Source organism: Nyctibius grandis, chromosome 12 (genome assembly GCF_013368605.1).
Source record: "Nyctibius grandis isolate bNycGra1 chromosome 12, bNycGra1.pri, whole genome shotgun sequence".
In the NCBI taxonomy this organism is placed as follows: Eukaryota; Metazoa; Chordata; class Aves; order Nyctibiiformes; family Nyctibiidae; genus Nyctibius; species Nyctibius grandis.
Window position 1 is genome coordinate 814103 of NC_090669.1, and position 16886 is coordinate 830988.

A 16886-nucleotide genomic window follows, 5' to 3' on the forward strand; every position below is an offset into this window, starting at 1 on the left:
CAGCTCTGGGGCTGATCGATGCATTTTCCAGCTGTGAAAGAACTGGCCTGGGTTCCTCAGGCTGTAACTCTTTGCTCCCTTTGCAGAATAAATGTTTGACTGCTTGGCTTGCACTGCAGATGCACAGGAGCAACGCCATGAACGCATGTGGGGCAGCAAAGGGCTAACGCACACCAGGGGCTGGGACGGGCTCTGCTTCCAACCCTGCAATGGCAGAGACCTGATCTCTAGGAGGAGGGTGAAAAAGAGAACACGTGGGATCCCAGCATGGAGTTAGTGCACAGCTGTGAGGAGGGATGGATGAAAACCTCCAGGAAGGGAAAAAAAATACTCCTTGCCTTTGTGCTTCAGAAAAGCAGTGCTGGGCTGTGCCGCACAGATTGAGGCCATCGGCAGCTCCATTCCAGCGCTGACCGTCAGCGCAGCTCGATCCACCCTTCGTGTCCCTACATCATGGCATAATAAATACAGACACAGCCCTCAAAACCCAGACTGGAGCTGTGGTTACCTCTGAATCACCATGTACTCGTGGAGAAGCAAAGCAAAGATAAATTGTATAAAAAAGAAACACTTTCTAAATACAGTGGATCTGAAGGGGATGCATGTAAAAATTTCTGGAACAATGTTTCTCCTGCTCCCTCCTAGTGGATTAAGATCTATTTTTAAACACAAAAACAGGTATAAAAGGGTCATTGACACAGTTTTTGTAAATAGTAACAATAAAATTTAATAAATTATTTATTTTTCTTCCGATTGAGAAGCAATTAGCCAGGGACAGCTCGCCAAAAGTCTATGGACTACACTGACTGCTCACCTGAGCTGGCCGACAGCAGAACATTTCTGTTACTCAGTTAGTTTGTTACAATCCTCCTTTCTGTATCCTTTAGACTGAGCCACTGCAGGAGGATTTTGATCAGCTCCATAAGGAATATAAAACACTGCTGGAAACCCACAGAGAGACTGCGGGAGAGCGAGACAACCGCGCTGAACTCCAGCGAGTCGGGCACAACCGCACGCACTGGCCCCACAGGGCAAAGCTTTCAGGTGCCAAACACACTCCGCAGCGGTTTGCTCAAGGCAGCTCATCTTCAAACACTTCACCACGGTGCATTTCTCACCTGCGATGCCCCATTTTCTCCTGGGCTTTTAGGCCCAACAGACAGGAGCTTGCAGCGTTGTCCATTTTGCCTCAGACATCTTAGGAGACGAACGAGCTGGCTGGAGATCTGCATCTACCGTCAGGCTCCTGGGGGGATTCACACAAAACCAGGGTGCGTTGTCCCCTTCTAGCAGCTCGGTGGGTTTTTGCTGTTGCAGAGGTGATTCCTGGTGGAGCTGACTGGTGGGGCTGTCTGGCTGAGGGCAAGACCAGCAAAGCAGCTGGCAGATGTGCTTCTGGAAGGAACAGGACCAGGAGCTCTGAAAGAGAGAAACATCTTCCCTGGATGGGTATGTGCAAGTGTCCCCGTTCAGCCCGCACCCAGGGCTAAACAATAACCGGTTCTATCACCCGGTGTCCCCTCCCCGACTGAGAAAGGGAATTGGGAAAAGGAGGGAGACTGGGTTGAAAGTTAAACAGATTTAATAAAATAAGAAAACCAATATTGATACTAATACAAAAGACACAAAGTTATACTTAGCTCATAGAGTGGTGGCAAGTCCCTCCAGGGATAGGGAGGAGAAGGGAGGAGAAGGGAGGAGAAGGGAGGAGAAGGGAGGAGAAGGGAGCAGGAATGCCAGCAGCATCCTGCGAGCTGCTGCAGTGACGGGGAGCTCACAGAGTGGCTGGTGCCCGCATCCTGCTGCCTGGGCACCGCGGCAGCATCAGGGTGCTGAGCAGGGCAGGCAGCACATTGGCAGGGGTGTGATGGAGCAGGCAGAGTGCAGCAGGAAGAGGCCCACGGAGAGCAGGTGGGAGCTGGGAATGGTCCCATTGGGTCTCCCTGTGTCCCTGCCCGCTGCCAGGGCGCTTGGGACATGCACCCAGCGACGTGCCCCCTGTTTCCCTGCAGCCTGCGGGATCCAGGCCAGCCCATCCCCCTGGAGATCGGTGCAGGAGTTTGTGGCCACGGATCAGTTCCCGTGGGTGGTGGCACTGCAGGACACGCAGCGCAACCTCCTGGCCTTCGGCTGCATCCTGAATGAGCGCTGGATCCTCAGCGCTGCACCCAGCCTGCGGAGCAGGTCTGTGCCCTGTGAGGGGCCCTGTGTCACCCTGGGCAAAGCTTGGGAATCAGCAGGGATAACACCACCTCCCCGTGCTCTGGAGGGTCCTGTCGCCGCCCAGCACCTGGGCGAGCATCCTTCAGTCAGAGCAGGGGCGGGCAGTTTGCCCCAGGCTTTTCCTTGCACCCAGTCCCCTCCGTCCCCCACCACCGGCAGCAGGTGCTGGCCTTGGTTGGGCTGGGTGCCATGAAGAGGTGACAGAAGGACCAGCCCCAGTATCTGGTCAGCTCTGTCATCCCCCACGAGGACTTTCACGAGGTGACGCTCTATAACAATGTCGCTCTGCTCAGGCCAGCCACCCCACTGGGGTTCAGCAGTGTCATTCAGCCCATCTGCTTCCCCCACGGGAGCCTCTCTGCCACCGACCTCATGAACTGCTGGGTCTCTCCATCCCATCGCAGGTAACCCCCAGCTCCTGCGGCAAAGGGCTCCCTCCGGCAGGGCGGAGAGCCGCCTTCCCACTCCCTCCTGCCCACAGCCCCAATGGGACAAAGGGGAACAGGGCTTGTCCTGGGACAAAGAAGAACCCACTGGTCACCCATCCCTGTTTTTTGAAGGCCAGGCGCTGTCCAGAGCCACAGGCTCACGGTGGTCCGTCGGCCAGGCAGGGGAAAGTGCTGCAGCGACTTCCTGAGGATGGTCTCTGTGGTGGACGTGGATCCCTGCCCACTGAAAAGGATCGCTGCAACCCCATGCTGCAGCCTCAGGGACGCCGACGAAGTGGCAGGCTGTTTGGTAAGGGACAGAGTGCCAACCCAGACTGGGCAGACCTTTAGCCAAACCACCTCCTCCCTGTTCTGCTCGTCTCCGACTCCAGGCTGGGAGAGCAGCCAAAACACTTGTTGGGCTTCTCCTGCTCAGGCCTTACAGGAAAAGATCCCTTCCATGCAGCTTGCAAATAGCAGGCGTGGGAGGCTGAACGTGGGACTCCCGTCTCTGCAGGAGCTGTGGGCTCCTGCTCCCTGCACCTCTCCTGCTGCCAGGGCCTCCAAAGGGCTGTTGGTGTGGCCAGGGTCAAAGATGCTCAGGAGGCAAAACGCAGAGGGATTCCTTGTGGTACGTACCACAGGATCATTGCTAGTTGCCTGGGAGAAGAGGCCAACTCCCACCTCGCTACACTCTCCTTTCAGGCAGTTGTAGAGATAGTGAGCGAGAAGGTCTCCCCTCAGCCTTCTTTTCTCCAGGCTAAACAATCCCAGCTCCCTCAGCCGCTCCTCCCAGGACATACCCTCTACACCCTTCACCAGCTTTGTTGCCCTTGATAAAGGCCCGCACTGGTGCGATCTGCCCTCCTCTCACCCTGGTGAAGCCCACAGCCACCAAGAGCGATGGCAGAAGGGGCACTGCCGAGACACAACCCTGCCTTTTTTGTCTCTCAAAAGGGTGATGCTGGCAACCCCGTCACGTGCCAGATTAGAGGGACTGAGAAATGGGTCCTGAAAGGTGTTCTCAGTGAGGACAGCATGAGGTGCTACGGACCATTCCTGTACCTTTTGCAATCAGAAAGCCTGCTTGGTTCACGCACGCCACGTTGAAATGATTTGCCCTATATGCTCACACTGCTCTGCTCTCTTCTATTGTCGGTTCACACTCAGAGATGTTGAACTCCATCTCCCAGGGAACCCTCTCTGGTTCCTCCTGCATTAAGTGATCACTTGCCCAGAGAGAAAGGACAGTTCCTGTGAACGTGTCAGATTTAATCACCAGAGAACAACTGCTTGTGGTGATGGAGTGAGGCAGGGGCACACCCAGAGCTTCCCTGGTGGAAGCCAGCACATGCTGGGACAGACCAAAGGGATGGCCTCACAACAGAGCCATGGGTTTCTTTATTATTTCATGCAGGAGTGGTTTCATCTCACTGCAGCTTGCAGGGTGCTACATTCACCCGCTTGACAGCAAACTTCCCCACAGGGTTGGCTCCTTCTGCAGCTTCCACTGCCCGCCTTGCAGCATCAGACATGCCTAGTGCTGGTTACCAGACTTCTTGATCTGGTTCCATGCTCTGCGGTAACTTTTCAAGGACATCTGCAAGACGAGAAAGGAGAAGGCCTTAATATGTTCAGTCAGCAGTGATATGTTGTGGAGAAAGCTGCAAGGCTGGAATCTAGCCTGGCCTGAGCTGCTGCCCCTTCATCCCCCCCTGCTCCCACCTGAGATCGGTGCTTGTGGCATGCTGAGGAGAGCTCCTGCAGGTCTACACCAGCTTTGGTTGCTCCCCTGAATGCCACAGGAAGCCTGGAGACCCCACACAACAGCACTGTATAGAAACCTACGGCCCCTTGCATGGCAGCAGGCCACACAAGCCCTGTCCATTGCAGACTGGGATGCTGGGGGGGCTAAGTGCTGGACAGGCGCAAGTCCAGAGCCCTTTCCAGCCCAGCCACAGCGAAGCCCATCTCCACTCGAGGATGAGCATGATGTCAAGGTGCAGGACCACACTGTCTGTCCCATCTAACCCAGCCACTTCTGTCCCCACGCTGCTGCGCACACAGACATCCTGCACGGGGCAGGGGTACCGACATGTCCTGCTACCTCCAGGCTTTGACTATGCTCCTCTATGTTATCTCTCCATCTCCTCCCAGGCTACAGGAGTTGGGGCAGGAGAAGAGTCAAAGATATTCTTGCAACTTTGCCATGAACTCATGTTTGGATCTTGGCAAGCCTCTCCTTATCAGGGAAGAGTCAAGACACAAGTCAGTAAGAAATGTTTGAGATCATCAGAGAGGACTACAAACACTGAGGAGCCATCAAGGGTGCTGGAAAAGGCTGGTGCAGGTTGCACACGCGGAGCCAGAAACGTATCGGGCTGCCGTACGTCCCCTTCTCCTCACACACACGACAGGTTTCAGTAGAGCAACAGCCCGATGGTGCTTCCTGTCAAATTACAAGCTGTGTCCTTGCCTTGGCTTCCCGCTTGAGCTCAGTCATTAAAATTCAGCCTCCGTCCTCGGGGTAGGGAGCGATTGCTGCTCCAGAGCCTCCGGCTCTGCCAGGCACCGGAGAAACAGCCACGCGAGAACCCTCACGCAGCTTCCCGGTGGGTCAGGAGCCAGCACTCCAGTCCCCAGGGTGGCTGCAGGTGGGCAGGCACAGATGTGGCTCCACCGGGACCCAGTGCCCATCTGGCACTTGTCCGGCCTCCTGCACACCCAGCCCAGTCTCACCTCGGCAGCTGCCACCTTCCTCTCCCAAACCTTGACGCTCTTTTCGAGCTCAGCAACATCCATCTTCTTCTGCACGTAACTCAGCACAGGAGGGGCGTTGTAGTCTGAGAGCAGCTTCCGCAGCCGCAAATTCTTGCGCTCAGCTTCAGCTCGTTGCTGTCGGAGGAATAGGGACAGAGGGCAAGGAGATCCCAGGGAGATGTCCCTCTGCCAGCTGGTGGCCAGCCCTCCAGGGAAGCTGGCAGGCAGGATAAATTCAACCCCCGGCACTGCAGGGGAGCAGTGGGCTGCATCCACCGGTGCCTCCACCCCTGCCAGGCAGCACTGCTAGGGAGCCCCTTGAACCCGCTTCCCAAAGCTGTGGTGTCCCCACCAGGCTAGGCGTCCCCAGGCTGGTATGACAGCAGTGCTGTTTCCCCCTGAGGAGGACACTGCTGATGAAAAGTTCAAGGAAACAGAATTTCAAGAAGCCAGTGCCAGGTCCCTGTGGAGCCAGGGCCAAAATCCACAAGATGGTCTGTTCTGCAAGCCTGGCCGTGCTCACTGGCACTGGCAGGAGCCCCGGGACTTGCTCAGACCCGGAAAGGCACACAGGTATCCAGCTCATTGCTGGGCCTTGGATGGGCATCAGTATCCCACACACCACAGAAAGTACCTCAAGAGAGTCCTCCCAAGGGAAGTCTCAGGGCCTCCCAAATCGCTCCCTTACCTCCTCCACCAGAGCAATTTCTCTTTCAGTTTTCTCCAGCAGCTCCTTCTTCTGGGAGATCTCTTTCGTCAGAGACTTGGACGTTTCCATGGCGTCTTGCAGCTTACTCTGCAACATGAGAGCAGGACAGCATCAGCGGGCGCAGCAGTAGCTCCCAGCTGCCTGCAAAGCCACCCCTCTACTCCTCCAGCTTGGTCTGGTGTGGGAGCTTTGCTCCCAAGGGAGCTCTGCGGCACCGCTCGTCCCCTGCAGAAGGCAGCATCATGCCCTGCTCACGCAGCTACTGCTTCGTTACGTCCTCTGTGTCACGCTGCAGCACAGCCCACGGCACAGCAGCCGGGGTTCAGGACTGACCCAGGAGAGAAGCAAACACACCCACTGATGAGAGCAGGGACTCAGGGCGACTGCAGCTCATGGCATCTTTTCAAATGTCACAGGTTATGTAAAAAAAATGTCTTTTCCTGGGCAAGTCAGCACCAAAGCTCTTTCCTACTGGAATTTTCCCTTGGGGTGTAAAATAACCACGCTGCAAAGCATGAATCCCATCGTCAGGCTGCAGCCGAACACGAATGAGGGCATTGCTGCTTTTGGTGTGTCAGGCAAACCTCCCAACTGAACAGTCAGTGGGAAGGCAGAGGGTGTTCAGCATCCTCTGACTGAGAAAGGGAAGGATGCAAGAGCTGTTAATCACCTTGTGTGTGACCCTCGGAACCAGGAGAAAGGCAAAACAGAGGTGCTGGGAAGTTTACTTACTTTATAGAAGTTGAGGACCTGGAAAACCTTCCCTGAGGTCAGTCTTAGGTGTGACAGCTCCTGCTTCTTATTATCAATTATCTCCTTGTATTGGGCATTTTTAATCTGCAGCCTCTGCAAACGGACCTCACGGGATATTTCTCCCACCTGCTCCTTCTGCAAACCCCAAGAGAGCAGAGCTGTAGGTTGCTGGCCAAAGCTGCATCCCAAGTAAGAGTGCTTTGCTCTGTGGGAAAAGCAGCCACTTCAGCCTGGCTCCAAACCTGGGGCTCGGGAAGGAATGCGAGACACAGCGTGCCACTGAGCCTGTGCCCCGTGTCCTAGCTCACAGGGTCCAAGCAGTGCAGACAGGTCCCCTCTGGCGAGGCTCCTGCCATGCCAGCAGCAGCAGTTGCCCAGGGAACTGCTCTGATCCACCATACATCTTTTCCAGGGCACAAAGAGATCTGCCAGCTTCCACTCTGTGAGACTGCTGGTCTCATCCCATGCACGCAGACACGTGCCAGGTCTACGCAGATGACAGTGCCCTTTGACAAAGGCAGCAGCCCAGGAGCAAACGAGGAAGGGGAGGTGGAGGAAGGCCACACACCTCTACACAGAGCAGGCCCTGTGTCTACACTGAGCGGTATCCTTTCATTCTTCAAGGGGCCATCTAGTCCCTGCTTCTCCTAAGCTGCCACACGCACCTGCCTGAGCTGCTGCTGAAGCTGCTTCTTGTAACCCTTGAGGAAAAAATTTTCTGCGCGCAACCTCTCTGCCAGCAGACCCTAAAGAAAGACAGCAGATTATAGTGGAACAGGAGAGCCCGGGAGGAGAAAGAGCACCCGGACCCCACTCCTTACGGTGCAATTCCCCTTCATCTCATCCACACTGCAGCCTTCACTACTGGCTTAGAAAGGAACCCAGCGAGAAATGCTGCTCGGCATCGCCCTGCCCCAAACGCGGGGGCTTGGCCACGTGCTTCCCCAGGCTCCGCGAAGGGCCCTGCACTGTCTGTGCTCACAGCTGTGCTGCAGCTCAGCGGCCTGAGGAGCACCTGGGCTACTCACCAACTGACAAGTGTGACAAGGGCTGTCCCAAACGACTTGCTAAGACAGTCTGCAAACATGGCGTAGGCCACACAGGAGTATGGGAACTAGGATTTTCCCTAGCCACCATACTTGTCAGATGACAGACCAGCCTCAGAATTTGCCATGATGCACTGACCCTCTGGCGGTTCCTCTTCTCCATGTATCTCAGCAGCTTCTCAGGCGCCGTGATAGTCCCTTTCTTGTTGGAGATGGTGCTGACAAAGTACTCAAAGTCACTGGTGGCTTTCTTAGCATCAGTCGACCAAATATCTGCTTCTTCTATGCGTGCCTGTAGAAATAAAGTCACGTAACAGTCAAGAGGTGCTAACTTCCCTTATTCAAACAGCTTTGGGAACACAGAACACCAGAAAGGACCAGGCATGCTCTCTGCTGGTGTTACTAGCATTTCTCCTGTAGGAGCACTGAGTTTCACCCTGTGCAGTCCAGGGCACGTGGTGCAGGCTCACAGAGCGCTGCTACTTCACTGACTCAAAAAGAACAACAAAAAACCTCTCACGTGCCTGAGCTTCAATACCTGTCACTCCATCCTGACCTACAAACATCGCCAGTCTGACTAAGCCAACACAAGATAAATTACCACGCTGTGGCCACACGAGAGGGATGGGCTGCCCGCCTGCTTCACCTCTCCTGGCCACTGCAGGCAGCGTCAGTGGTCTGAACCGAATGCAGAGGCCTCTCCTTCCCCAAAAGCTCCTGAGCATCCTGGCTAGAAGGAAGTCTTGGTTGGCAGCCAGCACAGAGAGCAGGCAGAGATGGTTATACAGCCGGCCCCAAGGAGCCTTCAAGAGGAACACAGTCTTGGAGGCTCAGAGGAGGATGCTCTGAAGAAATCCCAGAGACAGTGGAATCACAGAATCATTTTGGTTGGAAAGGACCATTAAGATCATCAAGCCCAACCGTTAACCCAGCACTGCCAAGCCCACCACTAACCCGTGTCCCTCAGCACCACATCTACACATCTTTTAAATCCCCCCAGGGATGGGGAATCCACCACTGCCCTGGGCAGCCTGTTCCAATGTTTGATAACCCTTTTGGTGAAGAAATTTTTCCTGATATCCAATCTGAAAAAAGGAAAGGCAGACCCCAGAGAGGACTGCGTGGAGCCCACCCAAATCAGGAAGCTTCTGCAAGCTGCTAGAATGAAAAATACGTCTGGCACAAAGGGCACACCTTCAAGAAGCTGACAAAAAGATTTTTCTTTCGAGCACTGACTTCTTCATCTCACACAGCAGATCTGAGCTTCTCTACCTAAAAATCTTCCCCTTGCCTGTATTATTATTAGTTCCTGCCATAAGATCCACCTTTAGAGACTGGGCACCTCTGGTCTCTGTTGGTGTACTCGCCTTCGAGAAAGGGGTGAGAGGACAGTTCTGGCTCCCACTCTCAACTCAGGACCGCTCACAGCAATGCTCTGCTATGAACAGCCCTCACCAAGCAAGTCTGTCTCACTGCCCGAGGGATGGCGTGTTGAAAGAGGTGTGAAAAGTAACAGGACTGTCTGACACCTAGGTGATCATAAGGGTCCTGGAGAGCCATACCTCGAGGTCCTGCAAGGTCTGCTCCATGTCCTCCTTCATCCTCCGAATCTCTTTCTTCGTCTCAGTCAGCTCCCGGTCAGCCAACTCACATTTCTCCGCCACTGACAGGCCTGCAAAATAGTCCGTCGACCTGTGCAACTTGGACTTGAACCTGACACGTGTCTGCAACAACCAAGGAACAATGAAGATGCTGTTAGAAAGCCAGCACTGGCCAACTGTTGCTGCATATTCCTGTATTCCAAAAGAAAATAATCTCAATGGTCATGTCAGCGGGATTCCAGCTTACAGCAAGGACAAGGAGGCCTCTCCAGAGCAGAGGTAACCTCAGGGCCACACCTGGGCTGACCCCATCTGTCCTCCCATCCACCTACAAAGCACTTTCAGGTCAATTCAACAGGCAAATCCAGGGCTAGAGGTTAAAGCCAATGTGATGGCTTTATGTGGGCACGTAAAATACCTCCTCGTAGCAAAGATGCTAATTGTTGTATAGGACAAATGAGGTCTCCTACCACTGCCTGGGTCAGATGCCCTGAGGAGCTGAGCTTACTGAGCACGGGCAGGCTGGAGTGTGCTCTCGGAAGAACTGACACCACTGGGGAGCAATTCCCAGCGCTGTGGGGACACAGTGAGGCAGGCACTGCTTTGCAGAGGGCAAGTGCCCACCTGGCCAAAGGCAAAGTTTCGAAGGGCTTAGTCTGGGACTAACCAGAAAGCGGCTACTTTGGGCTCAGGCAGGCAATAAACCCCAGTGCAGGACGCTGGCTGAAAGGAGCTCCACCGCAAAGGGTCTAGAGCTTCTGTTCACTCTGTCTCTGGTGAAAAGGCGACATTCAGGCCAGGAGGTAAAAATCTGCTCCAAAAGCCTGTTCATGGGTCCAGTAAGAAGGAAGAGAGCAACGTGCACTCAGCGGAGGTACCCAAGTGTGGATGCACACAGGTCTGAGCCCACGTGAATTTCCCCAGGGTGGAGGAGAGGAGAAGAGCGTCCCGTCACAGACCTGGCACAGCCTTGGGCAAGTCAACTCTTCTTCCAGATAACAAGTGACAGGATGAGAGGAAATGGCCTCAAGTTGTGCCAGGGGAGGTTTAGGTTGGAGATCAGGGACAATTTCTTCCCCGAAAGGGTTGTCAAGCACTGGCACAGGCTGCCCAGGGCAGTGGTGGAGTCCCCATCCCTGAAGGGATTTAAAAGCCGTGTAGATGTGGTGCTGAGGGACATGGGTTAGTGGTGGCCTTGGCAGTGCTGGGTTAACGGTTGGACTTGTTGATCTTAAAGGTCCTTTCCAACCAAAATTATTCTATGATTCTAAGTCTCCTTGTTTCTTGGCACCAGCCTCCCTATTTGTTTAACTTCTACTTCAAATTATGCTGTGTGGGGGTTAACTCATTCCAAATCTCCCTGGCACTGCTGTTCAGGAGAACACAGTGCTGTCACGCAGGGAAGAGACAGCATCAGCTGGAGAAGGAGAAGTGAGAAGGCAGCCTGGCCTTTACACCGAGCACAGGAACGACAAGGCAGCCCAAGCCTACAACACCAGCAGCACCTTTTGCAAGCAGGTGTTGAGGTTAAGGGGTAATCACTGCGAAGGCCAAGGGCAGAGGGCTGTTGGGGGACTCTTCATCCCATTTCAAACTGGGGAGCTCGCCTGCTGACCTCCTGTCACATGAGCGCTGAGACAGGGAGGCCGGGGGGGCTGCAGAGGGAGGAAGGGTCATGGCTCTGTGCGGTAAGGCGGCAGCCAGACCCGAACACGGCCGCTGCCCTGGCTCCAGAGCAGTACCCGTGCCAGTACCCGTGCCAGCAGTACCTGTGTCACCGGTGGGAGCGACGAGCTGCTCGGTTCCAACTTACGGCACCATTTCTCGAACAATTCCACCTCCGTCTGGAGCAGGGCGTTGGCGTGGCTGCAAGGAGGGAGGAGAGGGTCAGGCTGAGCCCCCAGCACTGCCTCGGGGAGCGGCTGGGCCAGAGCAGGGGTCTGCAGGGCACGGGCCACCCCAAGCGGGGCAGCAGGGCCCGTGGTCACACTGGCCGGACACCGGGGCTTGGCCAGACCTGCTCCGTCCCCCACCCGAAGCAGCCGGCAGAGCCCCGGGCACCGGCTCCTCCCGGGGGCCTGGGGTGGGAGGGCAGCCAGCCTGGCTCCGGGCCCCAACCACGGCGAGGCAGCACCCATGGCCCAGCGGGACCACCGGGGCCTCTGGGGATGGTGCCCAGAGCGGGGGGCAGCCGGGGCACCCTGCCCGGCCCGGCCTCGCCGGGGTTAAGGCCCAGCGGCGCCCCCGGCCCCGGCCCGGCCCCGCCGGGGTTAAGGCCCCGCGGCGCCCCCGGCCCCGGCCCGGCCCCGCAGCCCTCCCAGGGCCCCGCAGCCCGAGGACCCCCAGCCCCGCCCGGCCGCCGGTACCGGGCCTCCTGCAGCCTCTCCCGGAGCTCCGGCAGCGGCAGCGCCGCCAGTCCCAGCACCGCCATGGCCGTCTCCTAGCAACGGCCGGGGGGCACGAGCGGGAGCATGGCGGGGGCACGGGGATGAGGCACGGGATACGGGGGCGGCACGGGCTGGCATGGGATATGCGGGCAGGAGACATGGGACATGGGGGGACACGGGCCCAGGGGGACATGGGGACACATAGGACACAGGGGGACACAGGGGGACATGGGGACGGGGGGCACGGAGGACACAGGGACAGGGGGCATGGGGGCACAGGGACTTGGGACATGGGGGGACATGGGATGTGAGGCACGGGATATGGGGACACATGGGGACAGGAGACATGGGGGGGACACAGGAACACAGGGACACAGGAAAGCTGGAGAGGGGCTTTTGACAAGGGCATGGAGTGACAGGACGAGGGGGAACGGTTTTAAACTGAAAGAGGGGAGATTGAGATGAGATATTAGGAAGAAATTCTTTGCTGTGAGGGTGGTGAGACCCTGGCCCAGGTTGCCCAGAGAAGCTGTGGCTGCCCCCTCCCTGGCAGTGTTCAAGGAGCTTTGTGGGGGTGTGGAGTGTCATTTCTAAGTGTCCGTGATGCTGGATCCAGAGCACAGCACAGTGATGTCCCCTGACTTCCCTGTGCTGGATGCTCAGGACCAATGGTGGCGGGTGGCAGGTCTGTTTAAACGTGCATCTCTCCCCCCGAAAGCTGGTGATGTGGCCAATGATGTGTCTCCACGGCTTTTCTGGGATGAGGGATACAAGTCAACCTAATTATACAAACAGGAGAAAAATCAATGCCTTGGCAATGCTGGTCCTATTTCTGGCCATAACATGTCAAAACTCATCTTCAAAATGCATCTTGATTCATAACTATGTCCGATCCATGGGAGCAACCAGGCTTCCTGGCCTCGTTGGGTACAGAGATGAACACCCCCCATTGCAGGATCTTCATCACATACAGAACTCAATGCCAGAAATTAAGCGTTTCGAGATGAGGAGGAGAGGACAGGATGTGTGTGACACAGCCTGGAAGTCCACTTTGCATGCAGGGTGGGACAGGAATCCCATGAAAAAGCTTACGTGGGGTCATGAATTAAAACCTGTGGTAAAAGCAGTGCTTGTGTGAGCTTTTTCATTAAGACCACAGAGATAATTATAACACCAGACTGTCGGTCTCTGCATTGGCCCACGTTTTGTGGTGCTCCAACCTGAGACAGACAGTATTTTATCATTCGGTAGGATGGGGAGAGGCCACTGAGTGACCCAGGGGAGCCAGGTTGAGGGAGGTGATTCTGCCCCTCTGCTCTGCTCTTGTGCAGTGCTGCGTCCCCCTCTGGGGCCCCCAACATCAGAAGGACACGGAGCTGTTGGAGCGAGTCCAGAGGAGGCCACAGAGATGCTCAGAGGGCTGGAGACCCTCTGCTATGGAGACAGGCTGAGAGAGCTAGGGCTGTTCAGCCTGGAGAAGAGAAGGCTCCAGGGAGACCTTCTAGCACCTTCCAGTACCTGAAGGGGCTACAGGAAAGGTGGAGAGGGGCTTTTGACAAGGGCATGGAGTGACAGGACAAGAGGGAACAGTTTTAAACTGAAAGAGGGGAGATTGAGGTGAGATCTGAGGAAGAAATTCTTTGCTGTGAGGGTGGTGAGAGCCTGGCCCAGGTTGCCCAGAGAAGCTGTGGCTGCCCCCTCCCTGGCAGTGTTCAAGGCCAGGTTGGATGGGGCTTGGAGCACCCTGGTCTGGTGAAAGGTGTGGCAGGGGGTTGGAACTAGATGATCTTCAAAGTCCCTTCCAACCCAAACCATTCTGTGATTCTATGATTTTAGGATGGGATGGTGGACAGGGATGGCATCTCCAGAGGGTCCCGCAATGTTGTGCCGGAGGTTTTGCAGCTGCAGGAATGTGGGGTGCAGATTTCAAGAAGTTTGTAGCTCAGTCCAGCTGCACAAAGCTTTTCAGAAGTCAGCAGGAGACTCAGCGCATCTCTGCCAGGAGATTTGTCCCTTGCCAAATGCCGAGCTCCAGAGCTCTGAAGTACCTTCAGGACAAGATCTCCAGGTGTTTTTAATGGCCAAAAAAATATTTTCCCTGACTTTGCTCTGGGAAACAGCTGGACCTTACTGACCAGATTTGAAAACAGTGATAATAATAATAATAAAAACAGCTCTCTAGCATTTCAGAGAAAGTAGATAAAGCTTGGCAAGCTTCTCTGTGACTGCAAACGGCTTTTTGCTGTGGGAAGTGCCGGGCAGCATCAGAAAGCCGCAGGCAGCCCCGGTGCCCGCAGCCGGGCAGCCGAGGTGTCAGCTGGAGGAGCTGGCAGCACATGGCTGGCTTTCCTGCCAGGAACCAGCCTGGCAAGCCGGTTCCGTAGCCTGCCTGTGTCTCGCTGGAAAGCGCTGAGGAAGATGTCACCGGTGATGAAACTGCTGACAACTCGGCATACTCCACAGGGAAAATGATCCTTCAGAAAAATTTTAGCCAAGTCGATGTTTGAGCACCCATGCCCAAATGGCAGCCCCCTGTGGAAGGAAAATCTTCCTTTTAATGTGGGATTTTACCCTGGTGCCATGCAGAATTTATTGGGAGAGACGAGTGTCTCTGCTGTGCAGTGGTGCAGGTCGAGCCATACGCACATGCAGGTGTCATGGTGCCACTTTAACCCCGTGACTCAAGGCCTTTGCACATGTTGTCATCAGTTGTAGTTTCTGCAAGGGCTGATGCTTTGCTTATGCATTTCCGCATCTCCTCCGGGCCGTGGTAGATGATGTTCATCTTCGCTCTGCAGTCCTAGGAGGAAGAGGCCAGTAAGCTGCTAGAAGGTCTCCCCTGGAGAAGAGAAGGCTCCAGGGAGACCTTCTAGCACCTTCCAGTACCTGAAGGGGCTACAGGAAAGCTGGAGAGGGGCTTTTGACAAGGGCATGGAGTGACAGGACGAGGGGGAACGGTTTTAAACTGAAAGAGGGGAGATTGAGATGAGATGTGAGGAAGAAATTCTTTGGTGTGAGGGTGGTGAGAGCCTGGCCCAGGTTGCCCAGAGAAGCTGTGGCTGCCCCCTCCCTGGCAGTGTTCAAGGCCAGGTTGGATGGGGCTTGGAGCAAGCTGGTCTGGTGGAAGGTGTCCCTGCCCAAGGCAGGGGGGTTGGGACTGGATGGGCTTTAAGGTCCCTTCCAACCCAAACCCTTCTATGATTCTATGATTCTAAGCTGGACTCTGGACGTGGCCAGCTTCCCCTAGGACAGCTGATTTTCATCTCGCCTTGTCCTGTGTTCCAGCTTGCACCCGTTGCCCCTTGTCCTGTCAATGGATGTCCCTGAGAAGAGCCTGGCTCCATCCTCATGACACTTGCCCTTTACATATTTATAAACATTAATGAGGTCACCCCTCAGTCTCCTCTTCTCCAAGCTGAAGAGACCCAGCTCCCTCAGCCTCTCCTCATAAGGGAGATGTTCCACTCACCGGGCAGTGGGAGGTGAGGCCAGGAGGTGGGTTGAAAACTGTCCCAGAGGGTGGTTATTAGTGGCATGAAGTCTAGTTGGGGGCCAGTCACTAGTGGTGTACCCCAGGGGTCAATATTGGGCCCAGCCCTGTTGAGAAGCAGCTTTTCTGAAAAGGACCTGGGGGTCCCGGTGGACACCAAGGTGAACATGAGCCAGCAGTGTGCCCTTGCTGCAGAAGTGAATGGTGTCCTGGGCTCTGCATTAGGTGAAGCATTGCCAGTCCGATCATCAATCATCTTCATTAATGATCTGGATGGCGGGGCAGGACGCACCCTCAGCAGGTTTACAGATGACACCAAAGCAGCAGGAGTGGCTGACACTCCAGAAGGTTGTGCTGCCATCCGGAGGGATCTGGACAGGCTGGAGAAATGGGCTGACAGGAACCTCCTGAAGTTCTCCTGAACAAGGAGATGTGCAAAGTCCTGCCCCTGAGGAGGAACAACCCCAGGCACCAATATACACTGGGGGCCACCCAGCTGGGCAGCAGATTGGCTGAAAAGGACCTGAGGGTCTTGGTGGACACAATCTGAACATAAGCTGCAAAGAAGACTAATGATAATGCAAAGAGGACACTGAGCTGCTGGAGCATGTCCAAAGAAGGGCAACGAAGGTGGTGAAGGGTCTGGAGCACAAGTGTGATGAGGAGCGGCTGAGGGACCTGGGGTTGTTTAGTTTGCAGAAGAGGAGGCTGAGGGGAGACCTTCTCACTCCCTACAACTGCCTTAAAGGATGGTGTAGTGAGGTGGGGGTTGGTCTCTTCTCCTGGGTAACAAGCGATAGGACGAGAGGAGACGGCCTCAAGTTGTGCTAGGAGAGGTTCAGGCTGGATCTTAGGAAGAATTTCTTCACTGAAAGAGTCATTAGGCATTGGAACAGGCTGCCCAGGGCAGTGGTGGAGTCACCATCCCTGGAGGTGTTCAAAAAATGTCTAGATGTGGCGCTTCAGGACACAGTTTAGCGGGGATAGTGGCATTGGGTCGATGGTTGGACTTGATGATCTTTTAGGTCTTTTCCAACCTTAATAATTCTATGATTCTATGAATGGTGTCCTGGGCTGCGTTAGGCAAAATATGGCCAGGAGGTGGAGGGAGGAGATGCCTACCCTCTGCTCAGCAATGGTGGGGCCACCCCTGGGTGTGCTGTGCGCGGTCCTGGGCTCCCCAGTACAAGAGAGACAGGGACGTACTGGGGAGACCCCAGTGAAGGGCCATGAAGATGAGTGAGGGACTGGAGGGAGGGTGTAAAGAAGAGGGAGCCAGGCTATTCCCAGTGGTGCCCAGTGCCAGGGCCAGAGGCCATGGGCACAAAGTGACACGCAGGAGGGTCCCTCTGAACATCAGCAGACGCTTTGTGAGGGTGCCCAAGGCGCCAAGGGAGGCTGTGGAGCCTCCGTCCCTGGAGGCATTCAGAAGCCATCTGGACACGGTCCTGGGCAACCAGCTCCAGGTGGCCCTTGCTTGAGCGGAGGG

At 55.5% G+C, this 16886-nt stretch overlaps 2 protein-coding genes across 2 annotated transcripts; one reads left to right on the top strand and one right to left on the bottom strand.

Annotated features, from left to right (window-relative positions):
- The first annotated feature begins 137 nt into the window (after nt 1-137).
- Nucleotides 138-3761, top strand: PRSS54 (serine protease 54). Its single transcript, XM_068411575.1, has 5 exons — nt 138-147; nt 2013-2308; nt 2428-2627; nt 2784-2961; nt 3609-3761. The coding sequence occupies exons 1-5, from the start codon at nt 138-140 to the stop codon at nt 3759-3761; spliced, it is 837 nt and encodes a 278-aa protein (XP_068267676.1).
- Nucleotides 3762-4107: 346 nt separating this feature from the next.
- Nucleotides 4108-11951, bottom strand: CFAP263 (cilia and flagella associated protein 263). The gene is given in 9 exon segments (XM_068411576.1): nt 4108-4251; nt 5391-5546; nt 6100-6207; nt 6853-7008; nt 7539-7619; nt 8059-8211; nt 9482-9643; nt 11290-11386; nt 11887-11951. Coding segments are annotated over 9 exon segments (1122 nt in total).
- Nucleotides 11952-16886: the final 4935 nt, after the last annotated feature.